Genomic DNA, 16,334 nt, shown 5'->3' with positions numbered 1-16,334 from the left:
CTAAATAATTGCAAAAAGTACTCTTCTGGTAAATTTAGTTAGCCATATGACAGTGCTATGATATGGCATGTAGTTATCGAGATTTGTATGTCTGTATGTACGTATTTCAGGTCCCCTAAATTTCAGGAAACACTGCAGTTAAAACCAGATATGACAGAGTTAACCGCTAAAATGAGCATCAGTCTTGTCCCCACATATGCCATTGAGAGAACACGGTCTCTCCATAAATGCTGGGCCAGAATCATCAGAGGTGTGAAGGGCTGAGCTGTTCATCTGTGTTATTACTTTACTTGGAAACCTAGAAAAATCACTTCTTTAGGCTTTTCAGGAAGATGATTCTCCACTTGTAAGAAATACTGACTGTAGTAAACCCCAAAATTAGCATAAAAGGGGAAAAGCTTACTAATAATGCAAACAGCGTATCACAGAGGCATCCGGTCCCTGATGAGTGTTGTGCCAGTTGATTGAAAAGGTTCTGCTCCCGGAGGAGCTGCTGTTGCTCCTAGAAAAGCTCCTTGCTTCCTTCTGCCAAAGATCCTTTGTGAAGTAAATGGCCTTCTTAAGATACACCTGTAGTGTTGGCCTCTCTTTATACAACTCATCTTCCTGAAGCTCTTGAAGTTACCTACTTTGACCATACCTGCTACCTCCATTTATTTGCTCACTATGAAGCATACAGTGTATTTCGTATTTTCCACTGCTCTCCAGAGGCCCCACAGGAGTCATGAGAACTTACCATAGGCAGTGGTGAGTGATCAGCTTTTTCAGGAGATTGAACATACAGTCAGGAGAAGAATAAAGAAACATTTTGTATGACTCTCTACCCAAATTTAAATCCTTTTCTCTGGATCTTTTCCCCAGCTGAGGTTCCAAAGACTTGCTTCTATAGCCCCTTCCTAAGGAACTATATTTTATGGGTTAAAAATTAGTCTCATAATTTTCTACTTTAGATTTGTGCCAGTAGAGTGCAAGGTAACGGGTGCCTGGGTAGCTCAGTCGGTTGAGTGTCCGACTTCGGCTCGGGTCATGATCTCACAGTCTGTGGGTTCAAGCCCCGCGTCGGGCTCTGTATTAACAGCTCAGAACCTGGAGCCTGCTTCGGATTCTGTCTCCCCCTCTCTCTGCCCTTCTCCTGCTCGCACTCTCTCTCTCTCTCAAAAATAAATGAACGTAAAAAAAATTGTTTTTAAAAGAATGCAAGGTAACAGATGGGTAATGTGTAGCTGCTTAAGGTATGCATTTAAACTATATACCCTTTACCTCAGATAAAACTAGATTGTACACTCACTCCCAAGAAGCCATCCTATTTCATGTGGGCCCTCTTTAATTTCTTTCACTAAATATTACCTGCCCAAAATGTGAAATTAAACACAGAAGTCTTTGGAGATAGAAATTCTAATAAAGCCAAGCCTTCAGCAATGCAAAACAACGAACAGAGTTTAGCTGGAGATTGGCGTGTGTGTCTCAGGATCCAGCATTAGTAATGCTCATCTTGGAAGTCGGATGAGACTGTTAATGAGAGAGCGTAACAACATGACTAATTACAGTTGAAGAAAATTTTCCAAATGTGAATGTAAAATTATAAGAATGCATGAAAGATAATCCATCTTTCAAGATATCGGCCAACTCTGGTTTCCCTCCACTAAAATTCTGGGGAGTGGCAGCAACCAGTAGAAATTTTTCAGTTGAGCTAAATGGTTTGCTAAACACCTGAACCAAATTCCAAGTGAGGCACAATTTTTCCTCTCCCACAGCTCCCTATCAACAAGAAGAACGATGCCTGTTTTTTAAAAATGTTTTAAGTCTAGCTATTTATGGGGGTGGGCAGTATTCTTTCCGGGCCAACGTGTGATAATCACCGTTCGGGATGCATTGTTTGTGAGTGCATGTGATGTGTAAATATATATCAGGCAAAGTGGTAGCTCTTTTCATTTCTGATGAGGAAAACATAACAAAGCAGATCCACCATTGCTACAGAATTGATGAGAGAAAACTTTTACCTGTCATGGTGAATTATGTTTAACTGTACCTTTTAAAATAATGTTTGCTCCTTCTCTGTTGATTTTGCATTTTCAACAGTACCCGGCATAGGTGTTTTAATACGTGGTTGTTGAATTGAAAAAAAAACAACAACACGTTTTGAGCCCAATTATGGATAAGACATCGCTTTAATTTACTTATATACCCACAACCAGGTGATTAGACCCTCTAGGATGGCAGGAGATGCTGCATTACATCTTCAAAGCCATTGGACACGTGCTTTTCAAGGTTACTTTTTCGTGTTTGTGATAGGGTTCATAGCAGATTCAAAAGAATATTTTCCGGCTTGTTTGACATGAATTCTTCTAAGTGGATTGCCAACAGTACCTGTATTTCCTGGCATATTTAAATAAACAACATTAAAATCAGTTTGTGGTTATTAAACATTTGCGCGATGATCAGTGTTTCTAACATACGGAACTTGCACAAGGATCAGCAACAGTCTGAACACAGGTTCATCTACATGCCTGGTAAGTAGAATATTTAAAGCACGCAGTGTAGTGGCCGTAAATAAAAAATCGGAATGCCCCCCACTTCCAAAAGCCATTAGCAGTGCCTAAAATACCCGGGGCTTAGTTCGGTGTATCTGATACTGAATATGACTCAACTATTTTTAGATGTTGTTTCAGAAAGCAGCTGAGGCCTCGATTCTAACAGTGCTGAGATTTGGCAAATACACATAATTCGCAGTTTAGTTTCTGGAACTCTGATTGCAATGAAGCGTCCAAACTGGCTGACCTTCCAGGTCGCTCAGTTCTCATGTGAGGGACCAGTGGCAGCTAAGAAACGTATTCTCCCTTGGCCCACGAGTTCACTGGATGCTAAGTTTAGGTAAACATATGCAGGGACTTCAGTGTTAACGAAAAAAACAAAGGCAACAACCTATCTTACAGTTAATTTTTGCCACCCTATTTGAGAATTAGAAGCTTTCGAGGTGAACAGCCTGTGGATTTGGTGCCGTCACATGCCGCGCAATCTTAGATGGTAACATAGGATCCCGTGTTACCTGCGGCCTAGCTCTGCTCCCCTCCTTCCACTCGCGCCCATTATGTTAGCTGACCTGACCTACACACTCTGCTCTGTCAGTAGAAACAACTGAGATGGAATCCCTTGAATTAATTTGGAAAAAATAAAATCTAGCAAAACAGCTCTCATCCATGTAATTACCAAAGTCCGCTGCACACCATTCATTAATTTCCATTGTGCCCAGACTAAGAGGACCCAAGTTTCTGGAATAGGATTGAGAGAAGTAGAGAGAGAAAAGCATGTTTCTTCCCATCCTGATCTGTCCTGGTGATGTCTCGCTTAGCCCATCACCCACTTTGGAAAGGATGGAGAAAGCCCACTGAAGTGAGGGGGACTCGTAGAAGAGCATGGAGAGAATAAAATGGGGGAGAAGTCACGTGCAGCAGTTGCTACGTCATTACAGTCGTGAAAGCAGGACTCCGCTCTCCTTGGAGTTGTGATCCGAAATGAGAGCATTATTTTTCTCAAAACTCATTTGTGACCTTGAAATGTTTCTGGAAAGATAAAGGAATGTTCTTCAGCTATTCAAGTATCAGTAGCCATCGTGTGTGTGTGTGTGTGTGTGTACACACACACACACACATATATGGACACTTTGCATCTGTTTCTTATGCAGGAAGGAGGCCTTGCAACATCTCATTCCTCTTCCCGCCTTCTCATTGCAGGTCCCGAAGCAAATGGTCCTGTGCTTTCCCACCCCCAGGCAGGTCCAAGTAGTCATAAGGGGAAAGAGGCAAGCAAGGGAACCAGCAGAGCACTCCCCCCCCCCCCCCCCCCCCCCCCCCCGTCCCCCAGCCTCTGCCCTGGAGTCACAGCTTCTACCTGCTGGAGCTCTCCCTGCCCTGCAGGCATCACTGTTGGAAGAAGGTTGAGGCAGGTTGAAGGAGAGGATGTGTTCCCAGAATCTGAAGGTGAAACTATGGATACTTATTTTTTTTTCCCATAGAAACGTTATTATTCACTTCTGTCGAGTTGAGTCATGCTGAGTACCATGCCTCAAGCATATGAGTTAGACCTTTTAATGGACTGTTCTAATGTCTAGATATTACAAAGTGTGCTCTTAGAAATGGTAGTTCTACCAGGCCATTAGCAAAACAAAGCCAAATTAAGAGTGATGTGTGCTCAAATAGAGTTTGGAAAACACTTCCCTGGGTACCTCTCCTCTTCACTGTTTACAATGAGTATTAGCATATTAAAGGCTCTGAGAAGTCACAAGGTTAAAAGGAGGAATCTGTTAACTTTGCTTTTCCAGACCCTATATAAACAAAGGCCTGTGTCCCCCACCCCCCATGAAACCCTTAACATTTTAGGAATCCTGCCTTGTAGGACAGGTCCCCTAATATTTTCCATCAGAGCCCTGACAGTAAAAACAAAATATGGACACTCAGTTAAGTTTGAATTTCAGATGAGCAATGAATAATTTTCAATGAAAGTATGTCCTCAACGTGTCCCCGTAATTATTGGTTTTATTGGTTATATCTGTTTTTATTCACTAAATCTAAACCTACTTTGTGGGCAGCGACTCGGCCCTGCTTTTGTCGCGTAAAAGCAGCCCATAGACATGGCATGCGGAATGGTCCTGGCTGTGTTCCAGTACAACTTTATGAACATAGAAATTTGAACTTCATACAATGTTCGTGCATCAGAAAATACCATTTTTCTTCTGATGCACTGTTTGAACCATTTAAAAATGTGAAAGCCATTCTTAACTTGCAGGCTCTACAAAAACAGGGTGGGAGACTGATTTTGGCTTATGGGCTCTAGATTGCTATGCTGTAAACACTTTCTGAACTCCCAGGATTTAAAGTAGGGGCTTGTTGTAATACAAGTATGCAAGTATCAGTATCTGCCTTAGGGCTGATTCCTTACCTGCTGGTAGAGAATTGAGCTTTGAGCTCTGCACTGGCCTTCACCTGTTTCAGACCCACCTCTTTAAAGATAAATCAGAGCTGAAGTGGGTCCTTTAGTTGGGGTGGGGTGGGGGGAATCTGGCTTGGAAACCTCCCCAATGTGACCGGTACTCAGCAGACTGTGTGGCCCCTCCACCTACCCAGAGCATGCCGACACCAGCCTAATACACAGTTTTAGACTGAATGCCTAGACCAACATTTTCACTGTTTAAAAAAATTCTAAGGAACCAAGTAGCAGCAAAAGGTTCAGTTCCCAGGTAAAAAGTTAAGAATAAAACCACAGTAACAAAACTCACGTAAAACAGGAGCAACTCTTTCCCTTGAAATCATGGAGTTATGTTTGCACCCAGAGCCATGGGTCGGAAGGTGGTCAAGAGTAAGTTCTCCCACTGTTGGTTTGACCTCAAACCATTCTATGAAATAGGAACACAAAAACTGTTAGAAAATCACTACGGCCAGGGCCAGAATAAGACACTGTAATTTAAAAATTAGGCAAATTCTTTAGACATCTGTTTTATCATATTCTTAAGAGTGGTGTGAATATGAAGATTATTAACCTTCTCCCCACATTTTTCACATCTTTGATGCACAAGATAGTGGCTTTAAAAAAGTTATTTCAAAAAAACCTGTTATTTTAAAGACTATGTTCTTAGTTTTTTTGATAAGTTTTTATTCAGTAATAATATGTATACAGAAAAGTAAACAAATTATGTGTTTACAGCTTGATGAATTTTTGGAATGAATACATTTGGGGTAGCCATCACCCAGGTCAAGAGATCATACATTACTAGTAAGTAACCCCCAAATCCCTTGCTTGTCTCTCCTACACAGTATCCTAAAAAGAAAATACTGTATTGACTTCTGTCATCACAGGTTAAATGATTTCTTAAATATTGTTTATATTTCATATGAACAACATGCAGTATCTGTTTTGCAAACCTATTTATGCTTTAAAAATAGTGACTTAAAATTATTTCTTCGTTTCCCCTATTTCTCATTAACTAATTCTATAATTCTATCTATCACACTTGGATATCAACTTCCCTGTGCTTCTAAAGATCACTTACTGCTCCTCTGCAGCTTGAAGAAGAGTCTAAGGTTATTTCTACTTATCAGCCAGACCCTGTTCATGCTAAATACAGCTCTGGTCAGCAGCATCCTCAGAACTATAATTATCACAGTTCATGACTTTGAGCTTCAAATCAGCAGCCTCAAAGATCAGGATGGGTGATAACAGAATACTGTTGCAGAATCTGAAGGGTTGAGGTGATCCATGGCTAAAGAGAAAGTGTGCTCACGGGAGGACAAGAGAGATACAGGTTAACTTTGTGCAAAGATGGACTTTGAATTAGAAGATTAAATAGAATACTTGTGTTTGGCTCTAGAAATCCCAGTGAGAACCAGTGAGTGACAGTGATGGTGAGATAGACTATAAGCAAACATTCTGTATGAAAAATAATCGTATCTGATTTATGGTGTTAGAAATAAGGTAACTTGACAAAACTAAAATGCTGAAGTGCGGTAAGGGGCTGACAAGGAGCCGCCAGTGTTTTAGGGTCCTTATAGTTGGAAAAAGAGTAAAGACATTAATTTTAGACGAGGATAAGTCTGCGTGGTAAAATTTCTAGAATGGCACTACAAAGAGTAGAAATTTAAAATTTTCCAAGTCAGTTTGGGGGGTGGGGGGAGACAGTCTTTACAAAAAATTCAATCCAATCAATCCAAAAGAAGAAAAGATAGGTGAAACAATAACAAGAAACGGAAAAAGAATAAAGAGCACAAAATACCATGATAGACGTGAATGCAAATATAGCAGTAGGCAGTACTACTGAATTCCTAACAGTAAAAGTCACGGTGAATGAAATAAATAGGTCCATGCAATAGGATACTTCATAGAGGGAAAAATGGCAGGACTTGTTTACCAAGTGCCAACACTTGCTATAAAGCCATAGTAACTAAGATCGTACGGGTGATAAAGTTGCGCACATTTAGACAAAATCAGCTAGAATATATATATATATAATATATATATATATATATTATATATATATATAGGAAACAGGCCCAGATATACACAGAAACTTGGAAAGTTTGAGAAATAAGGATACTACAAATCAGTGGGGAAAGAACAGACTATTCAAAAAATGGTTCTGAGACCATTGGTTCTCCATTTCAGTTGCAGACAAATTAAGGTCTTTTTTTTTTTTCAAATTAAGATCTTAAAAGAGACTAACTCCTTATCAGATCCATGCTTTGCAAACATTTTTCCCCCATTTTATAGTTCCCTTTTCACTCTTGTTTCCTTTGCTATGCAGGAAGCACTTTAGTTTGATACAACCCCATGTATTTATTTTTGCTTCTGTTGCCTGTGTTTTGGATGTCATTTCCAAAAATTCATTGCCAATACCGAGAAGCTTTTTCCCTGTGTTTTCTTCTGGCAGTTATATGGTTTCAGGTCTCATGTTTAAGTTTTTTAATCCATTTGGGTTTGATTTGGGGTGTGAGATTCTTCAAGTGGATATCCAATTTTCTCAGCATGATTATTGAGGAGATAGATTGTCCTTTCCCTATTGTGTGTTCTTGGCATCCTTATTCAAGATCAGGTGACTAAATGCATGGATTTATTTCTGGGCTCACTGTTCTGTTTCATTGGTTTACATGTCTGTTTTTTATGCCAGTACCTTACTGTTTTAATACAGTTTGAAATCAGGAAGTGTGATGCTTCCAGCTTTGTTCTTTCAGAGAATTGCTTTGGGTTTTCAGGTTCTTTTGTGATTCCATGTGAAGTCAGGATTGTTTTTTCTATTTCTGTAAAGACTGCCATTCAGTTTTGCGAGCTTGCGTTGACTCTATGGATCAATTTGGTAGTATGGACATTTTAACAATATTAATTCTTCTAATCCATGAACATGGGATGTCTTTCCATTTATCTGTGTCTTCTTTCCTTCATCAGTGTTCAATACTTTATAAGGAAGTAATATCCAAAACGTATTAGGAATTCATACAACTCAATACTGAACAAAGCAAATAACCCAATTAAAAATGGGGCAAAGGACCTAAGTAGATGTTTCTCAAAATAAATACAAATGGCAAACAGGTGTATGAAAGGTGCCCGACATCACTAATGATGACCAATAATCAGGGACATGCAACCAAAACCACAATAATATATCATCATACATCTGTCAAAATGGCTGTTATCAAGAAAGACAAAAGATAAAAAGTGTTCATGAGGATGTGAGAGAAAAGAGAACCCTTCTACACTGTTGCTGGAATGTAAATTGGTACAGCCATCATGGAAGCAATATGGAGATTCTCTCCCAAATTAACTACCGTATGATTCAGCAATCCCACTTCTAGGTATATGTCCCAAGGAAACAGAATCAGTATCTCAGAGAAATATCTGCATCCCCATGTTCACTGCAGCAATATTCACATTAGCCAAAGATACAGAAACAACCTAAATGTCCAAAAATGGATGACTGTATATGTACGGTCATACATGTATACATACACACATGCACACACTCAAAATGGAATATTAATCTGCCTTTAAAAAGAAGGAAATTTAGGGGGGTGCCTGGATGGCTCAGTCTGTTAAGCTTCCAACTCTTGGTTTGGGCTCAGGTTGTGATCTCACGGTTCATGGTTAGTGAGGAGCCTGTTTGGGATTCTCTCTCTCCCCCTCTCTCTGCCCCTGCCCACTGGCACAGTCTCTTTCTCAAAATGAATAAATAATAAATGAAAAGGAAAATTTATCATTTGCAACAACACAGATAAAACTAGAGGACGTTATGCTAAGAGAAATAAGCCAGACATGGAAAAACAAATACTGCATTTCCACTTCTATGGGGAATGTAAAACAGGCTCTTGGAAGCAGAGAGTGAAATGGTAATTTCTAGGGATGGGGTGGTGGGGCACGTGAGGAGATGCAGATCAGAGGTGCAAAGTCTCAGTTATGCAGGATGGGTAAGTTCTGCGGGTCTAATGTATGGCATGGACTGCATCTAATAGTGTATTGTGTACCTGAAATTTGCTAAGAGGGTATACCTTAAGTGTACTCACTACACAGAGCAAGCAAGCAAGGAAAAAAGAAAAGGGAAGAAAGAAAGAAAATGGCAACCTTGTGAGGAGATGGATATTTTATTTTAATGTTTATTTTTGAGAGCGAGAGAGCCTGAGCAGGGGAGGGGCAGAGAGAGGGGACAGAGGATCCAAAGTGGGCTCTGCGCTGACAGCAGCAAGCCCAATTCAGAGCTTGAACTCAGGAACCGTGAGATCATGGCCTGAGCCAAAGTCAAACGCTCAACTGATTGAGCCACCCAGGCGCTCTGAACATGGATATGTTTGATTGCAGTGATCATTGAACAATGTATATGTATATCAAAACACCAAGTGTTACACCTTAAATATATATAATTTCTATTTGTCACTTATACCTCAGTAAAGTTGAAAAATTATTTTAAGTGAAAGGCTAACATAGCAACATTTTTCTAGGTATATCTCCTGAGGCAAGGGAAATAAAAACTCTGGACTACATCAAAATTAAAAGCTTCTGCACAGCAAAGGAAACAGTCCACAAAACTAAAAGGCAGCCTGCTGAATGAGAGAGGATATTTGCAAATGACATATCCAGTAAAGGGTTAGTATTCAAAATATATAAAGAACTGCTACAACTCAACACCCAAAAAACAATCCAATTAAAAAATGAGCAGAGACATGAACAGATGTTTCTTCAAAGAAGACATCCAGATGGCCAACGGACACATGAAAAGATGCTCAATACCACTCGTCACCAGGGAAATGCAAATCAAAACTACAATGAGATACCACCTCACACCTTTAGTCAGAATGGCTAAAATAAAAAACACAAGAAACAGCAAGTGGTGGTGAGGATGTGGAGAAAAAGGAACCCTTTTGCACCGTTGGTGGAAATGCAAACTGGTGCAGTCACTCTGGAAAATGATATGGAGGTTCCTCAAAAGGTGAAAAGTAGAACTGCCCTACAATCCAGTAATTGCACTACTAGATATTTACCCAAGGGCTACAAAAATACTAATTCAAAGGGATACATCACCCCGATGTTTATAGCAGCATGATTTACAATAGCCAAATGATGGAAGCAGCCAAAGAATCCATCTATGGATGAATGGACAAAGACGATATGGTGTGTATGTTTATATGTATATAAACATAACGTGTATATATACATACATACAATGAGTTATCATTCAGCCATAAGAAAGAACGAAATCCTACCGTTTGCAACATGGATGGAGCTCGATAGTACAATGCTAAGCAAAATAAGTCACCCAGAGAAGGGCGAATAAATACTATATGATTTCACTCATATGTGGAATTTAAAAAAAAAAAATGAGCAAAGGGGAAGAAAAGACAAAACAACTAAGAGACTCCTCACTACAAACAGATGGTCACCGGAAGGGAGGTGGGTGGAGGATGGGGAAATAGGTGATGGGGATTAAGGATGCACTTGGGATGAGCACTGGGCGTTGTATGGAAGCAATCACTAAATCGTACACCTGAAACTAATAGAACATTGTGTTAACTGGAATTAAAGTTTTAAAAAATGGAAAGGCTAAACCTTAGTCAAGGTAAGGATAGGAGAATATTTTTATAACCTCATGATGCCAACAGTATTAATTATGAAGTTTGTTTTTCATTTCTGCCATAACAAATTGCCATAAAGTTGGTGGCTTATGAACAATAGCCATCTTTACTCTCACAGTACAGAAGTCTATGGGCTTCTTTTTAGAGGCTCACCAGGCTGAAATCGAGATGTTAGCAGGGCCACATTCCTTCTGGAAGCTCTAGGGATGAATCCTCTCCCATGCTCATTCATGTTTTTGGCAGAATTTGGCTCCTTGCAATTCTAGGTCCAAAATCTGTGTTGTTGCTGGCTGTCCCTGAGAGTTGTTTGAGGCCATGCCCTCACCTTCTTGTGCCCTCCAGGTGGCCTCTGTGGCAGTGGCAGGTTGAGGCCCTCCCACACTTCAAATCGTTCCTGCTTCTGCTGCACTCCTCTGACTCCACTTGGAGAACTATCTCAGCTTTTAAGGGCTCATGTGATTAGACTGGATCCGCTCGAATAATCCAGCATAAACTCCCTATTTCGAGGTCTGTGACTTCTGCAAAGCCTCTTTTGCCATGTAATACAACGTATTCACAGGTTCCAGGGATTGGGGCATGAACAACATGGGAGACATTCTACCTAGTACGGAGTTTGATAAAATCTTCTCATTTAAGAAATACATATGAATGAAGTTAAGAACGTAAGTCGTGCGCATAAACAAACTTTTTTAAATCAAGGCAATGACAAAGGCTGCAGGACAATGGTTACTCTCAGAGGCAAGTATGAAGAAGGCGGTAAGAGCAGGACACCAGGAGAATATAAAGCTATGGGTAATGTTCCACATCGTAGATTATGCAGTGATACACAAATATTTATTCATTGTCTTTTTAAAGTTGTACATCTACATTATATGCATGAATGAATCACAGCAGAATTACAGTGTTTAAAAACCTACAAAAGAATTTGACTATATAATTCCACAACAGGATCAATGACCTCAGTTCTTTTCTACTCACAAATTCATGAGTAAGAGCAAATAAGGAAGAGAAACAAAAAATGATAGGCAGTGGAAGATGAACAGAGCAACAGGATGAAAACCGAAATATCCAACTCACATTGTGAGGGCAAGTTACAGTTACTGCTCTCCTTTCCTTCCAGAGACTAGAGAGAAAATGGCTCTTTTCTTCAGAAAATGGGGGTTCAAATGAGGGAGAAATCCTACTGACCTACAGCTGCCTCTTTCTTGAATGGTTTTAGTGCCACGGTCATGGTGAAGTCACTAAATGTCTGGAATCAAGGACTATAGAATTCTGAGACCAATGGTGTCCTAAGTTAAGTGTTAGTAAAGCAACAACAATGAAAGAAAGTTCACTTATTTTGTTTGTCATCTGTTGGACCTCTGATGGCAAACGCTTTGGATGCTTTGAGACTTATTTCAGTGATCTCTCTGGAAGATTGCCGTGGGTTGCCTCCATCTGCCTTACCTTACGTACCCAGTCTACATACCGAGGCTACTACAGGACAACCATGACCGTGGTCTGGAAATCATCTAGAGCAAATCATGGTAATCCAGGCTTTTCCTAAAGTACTTACATCCTGATGAAGTCTGAAATATTCTCATCTTCCTTAGTAGCTTGATATTTGAACTTACTTCCCACAGAATTTTATGTGAACATAGTCACTCTTTTCTAAAAAGAGAAGTGTTAATATACTAAGTTAACCTATGCTTTCATTTAAAAAAATATGCCGTAAACCACTCCAGTGATGATAAATCATTCCACTGCTAAGCATAAGAGAACCACTTTCCCTTTAAACCAGGGATAGAAAAAGCAGAGTTGGGACAGACAGTGGTCAACTTTTCTTTCATCTGTACTCAAGCATAGCCTCACTACGTTGGGAAGAATTCAGTTGACTATTTCCAAGGAAAACTTACTTGGATTCAATTTTCTCCTTAATTTTCTTTGCAACATTTGTAAAAGGAAGAGGAACTCTATTTTAAGTTCATTGCTGAGCGTGTTGGGATTGCTTTTTATCTCTGACGACCTAATGTTATCTTTAATCGACTTGGAAGCTGTAGAGCTAGGAACCAGGGGCAGACGCATCTGGTAACTGTAGTCTGTGAAATTCACGAGGTCACCCTGGATACTTTTAATTCTGGAACGAAAAAAATATTGTTGACAAGCCATATTTTAGTAATGAGATTTATGTTACCAAATTTTCATTTTAAGTTGTATCGCTAGAAGATTCCAAATGACTTACTCTCGATGCGTTAGCAAAGTATAAACCTCTTGTATTAGTATTTCAGGTACTCCAGCTTTGCAATGAATTGTTCCATGGATTAGCTCTTTAGGTAATTTAAGTCTTTTTCTTGCCAGGAACTTTAATAGTAGAAAGAAGGTATTTTCATTAATAAGAAGTTACGTAAAAATCTTCAATTACTTTGTATTCACCTTAACCCCCTTTTTTTTGTCTCTCAACTAATAGTTTTTAATTTTAACATGTTAACTATTAAATAGCGTTCAGCAAGAAAAGCAACCATTCTATCCTACTCCAATTTGAAATGAGTTTCATAAGTGACTCCTGACAAACTTTAATAACCTTCATTTTAATACACGGAAACAAGCTGCCAGCTTCGTGGCACAGCCACACGCACGTGTGTGTAGATATCCACGACATCAGGAGTACACCATTTAAAACACAAACTTCTTAAAGTCGATGACTGCTAATTTACCTTCTCCAACTGTGCCCAGTTATCCAACTTGACTTTCAAAGAAGTTCCATTTTCAAAGGATGACAATTTAAGGTCCCTGGGGTAATATATAGTGAATATTTCTGCAATCAGGAAGCCATTTGAAAAATCCCTGAGCCATAATATTAAAGAAATGAAATAAAATGTGGTTACTTTTACAGTTTGTTTTATAATCAATTAACACCAATTTAATATTCCACACTGACAGCAAATAACATAAAATTAGTTTTGTTGGATCATTGCTCTAAGGAAGACCTGCTATGGAATAGAATTTTAATAAGATTAGATACACACTAAAGGCTTTCGTGTTCTTTTTATGAACCCAAACTATTAATTTGTATTGAATCTTCATTTTAACAAGATCCCTAGGTGATTCCGATGCACATTGAAAATTTCAGGCATGTCTCTATTAAGGAATATTGAAATTAGTAAACCAGAGTCTTTGCAAAAAAGTCATCGCCTTCATATTTATGGAAATTAGTTCGCATTCCCAGAGCAGATATTAACCGCCCGTTACGTTCAGGGTGGCTGCAGTTCAGCAGCAACTTTTTTCCAGTCCCTGATTGGAAAAACTAGATGCCATCCAGAGGATAAACTGATCCCCACGATTGTTAATGTCCAGTGTCTCTAAAGAAAGAGCCTTGACTATCAGTATTTTTTTGTAGTCACCAAGGCATTCTATATTAGCTTAAATCGAAAATGTGATGATTGAACGGGTAAATGCATAAGTGAGTGCTTCGTCATGTATTTTCCAGGCCCGCTCCCTAAAAGAAGGGGTGTGTGTGCGCGCGCGCGCGCGCGCCGAGCGCTGAGCGGGTGGGGGTCGGGGTCTGAAACCTAAACCAGGGGAGTAGGCCGTCTGCGCCAGTGCCGCGGCGGGGCAGGCGGGGCAGCCGAGTGGTCGGCGGGTCCCCGGGGCGCTCAGGCCCCGTCTAGGCGGCTTGCTCCTGCACCTGTTGACGTTCCTAGGAAAGAAGGTGAGATCCAGGCCCTGGAGCCAGCGCAGAACCGACGGGGACAGGCGGGAGCTCTTCGGTGGATGCGGATAGACCAGATATTTGTTAGGCTTCCCTCGGATGGGAGCTGCTGCCTGTAGCGAAAGTGACGGTGACTTGGGTAGGGCTGCCGCCGGCAGTGTCAAAAGCCTTCCTCCGAGGCCGGCGGCAGCCATGTCGCTTTCTGGGTTTCTATGGCAGCATCCGCGGTGGGGCGGGGCCTCGGGGGGGGGCGGGGTCTCAGCGCGGCTGGGCGGGGCCCGTTGGTGGGCGGGGCTTCGGCGGGGGCGGGCACTGGGCCTCGCGCGCTCCCCAGTTTGCAGAGCTGACGCTCTGGTCTGGGGCGATTCCTGGCCCCAATCTTGGTTGTACTTAGCCTGTCTTCTCTCAACCCTTTGTCCTTCCAAATTTACTTTTTAGATATTGTGGATTCAGCCCAGCCAAAGGCCTATTGTCGGTCAAGCATTTTGAGGATGGGAGAAGCTTCCAGAAGACAAGGTCAGTTTTTGTTTAGAAATCAGAAATGGTAGAGTATTTGCTCCAAAACGCCAAAGAAAAAATTTTCGAAATTAAAATGAATAAATGTCTAATATCTACAGACTTAACCTATTTCCTTAGTTATTACATTGTTTATAAAAATTTGTAAGTTTTCCCATTTCACAAGGATGCCCTGGTATAGATGATTCATTCATTCAACAATTATTTGAGTCCCTAGTATGTGCCAGGCACTGACCTAGTTACTTGGGATTTATCAGTGAACAATGCAGAGGGAAAAAAAGTGTAGCATCGACAGTTATAAACTACGCAACAGATTTGTTAAAATCCTTCAAAAAGTTTTGCAAAAAAACACCAGTGTGGCATGTAGATGCATATTATGCAAGATAAAATATGGGATAGAGTTTGATAGTGAAGCTATATAATGTTTTGTGGCATGTTTATTCATATAGAGATTTATTAATAAAGCAAACCATGGGATGCCTGGGTGGCTCAGTTAAGCCTGGGACTTTGGCTCAGGTCATGAACTCGAGGTTCGTGGGTACGAGTCCCAAGTTGGGCTCTGTGCTCACAGCTCCGAGCCTGGAGCCTCTTTGGATTCTGTGTCTCCTTCTCTCTGCCTCTCCCTGCTCTCTCTGTCTCTCTTAAAAATAAATAAACATTAGGGGCACCTAGGTGACTCAGCTAGTTAAGCATCCGACTTCAGCTCAGGTCATGATCTCACAGTTAGTGAGTTTCAGCCCTGCATCAGGCTCTGTGCTGACAGCTCAGAGCCTGGAGCCTGGTTCGGATTCTTTGTCTCCCTCTCTCTCTGCTCCTCCCCCACTAATGCTCTGTCTCTCTCTCTCCTTCAAACACAAATAAAAAGCATTAATAAATAAATAAATAAACATTAGAAAATTAATAATAAAGTAAGTCAGTGTGAGTCTGTATATGGTTTGAAAGAGAAGAACGAAGCTATGGAAGTGTTTTCTTTTTGCCCAGTGAAGTTTTTCACGAATGAGTAACTGTTCTGTACTGTGTTACTCACTCCATCTTCACAATCCAATATGGTGGCCCCTAGCCACCTGTGGCTATTTATATATAAATTTAAATAAAATAGAATAACATGAGTGACACTTGCTGCGTTTCATCTGTTCAATATCCACGTGTGGCTGCTGGCTGCCCATGTTGGACAGCACAGATACAATGCTGTCATCGCAGGGGGTTCTATTAGGCAGCTGGGCACTAGATTATTTATAGAAGGTGCACAGATATAAATACCAGTGAAAAGATCATGTACACTGAAAAGCTCCGGCATGGTAAAAATATATCGGGGAGGAAGCATGTAATTTGGATTGAGGGACTCTAGGAGTCTTTTCAGAGAAGGTGACATTTGATTTGGATTTTATGAGGCGATATTTTAAATTGTTTATGACAGGCATTGGAGGACCAGCTCTACTTTTTATTAGTTATGTGACTTTGGGCAAGTTGTAAAATGTTTAAAAGGTGGAAATAAATAAGTTATACCCCACAGGGTTGTGTTAATG

The 16,334-nt window shown here is 40.5% G+C and overlaps 1 protein-coding gene across 1 annotated transcript; it reads right to left on the bottom strand.

Annotated features, from left to right (window-relative positions):
- Window positions 1-2,149: 2,149 nt before the first annotated feature.
- SPATA4 (spermatogenesis associated 4) lies at window positions 2,150-14,526 on the bottom strand. The gene is made up of 6 exons (XM_060652847.3): window positions 14,269-14,526; window positions 13,298-13,427; window positions 12,826-12,944; window positions 12,500-12,720; window positions 5,273-5,389; window positions 2,150-2,376 (listed from the first exon to the last, which is right to left on the bottom strand). Exons 1-6 carry the CDS (start codon window positions 14,484-14,486, stop codon window positions 2,270-2,272), a joined length of 912 nt encoding a protein of 303 aa, XP_060508830.2. The 5' UTR covers window positions 14,487-14,526; the 3' UTR covers window positions 2,150-2,269.
- Window positions 14,527-16,334: the final 1,808 nt, after the last annotated feature.

The sequence above is a fragment of the Panthera onca genome, chromosome B1, assembly GCF_046562875.1.
Source record: "Panthera onca isolate mPanOnc1 chromosome B1, mPanOnc1 haplotype 2, whole genome shotgun sequence".
Lineage (NCBI taxonomy): Eukaryota > Metazoa > Chordata > Mammalia > Carnivora > Felidae > Panthera > Panthera onca.
This window is presented reverse-complemented; position numbering and strand designations above follow the sequence as displayed.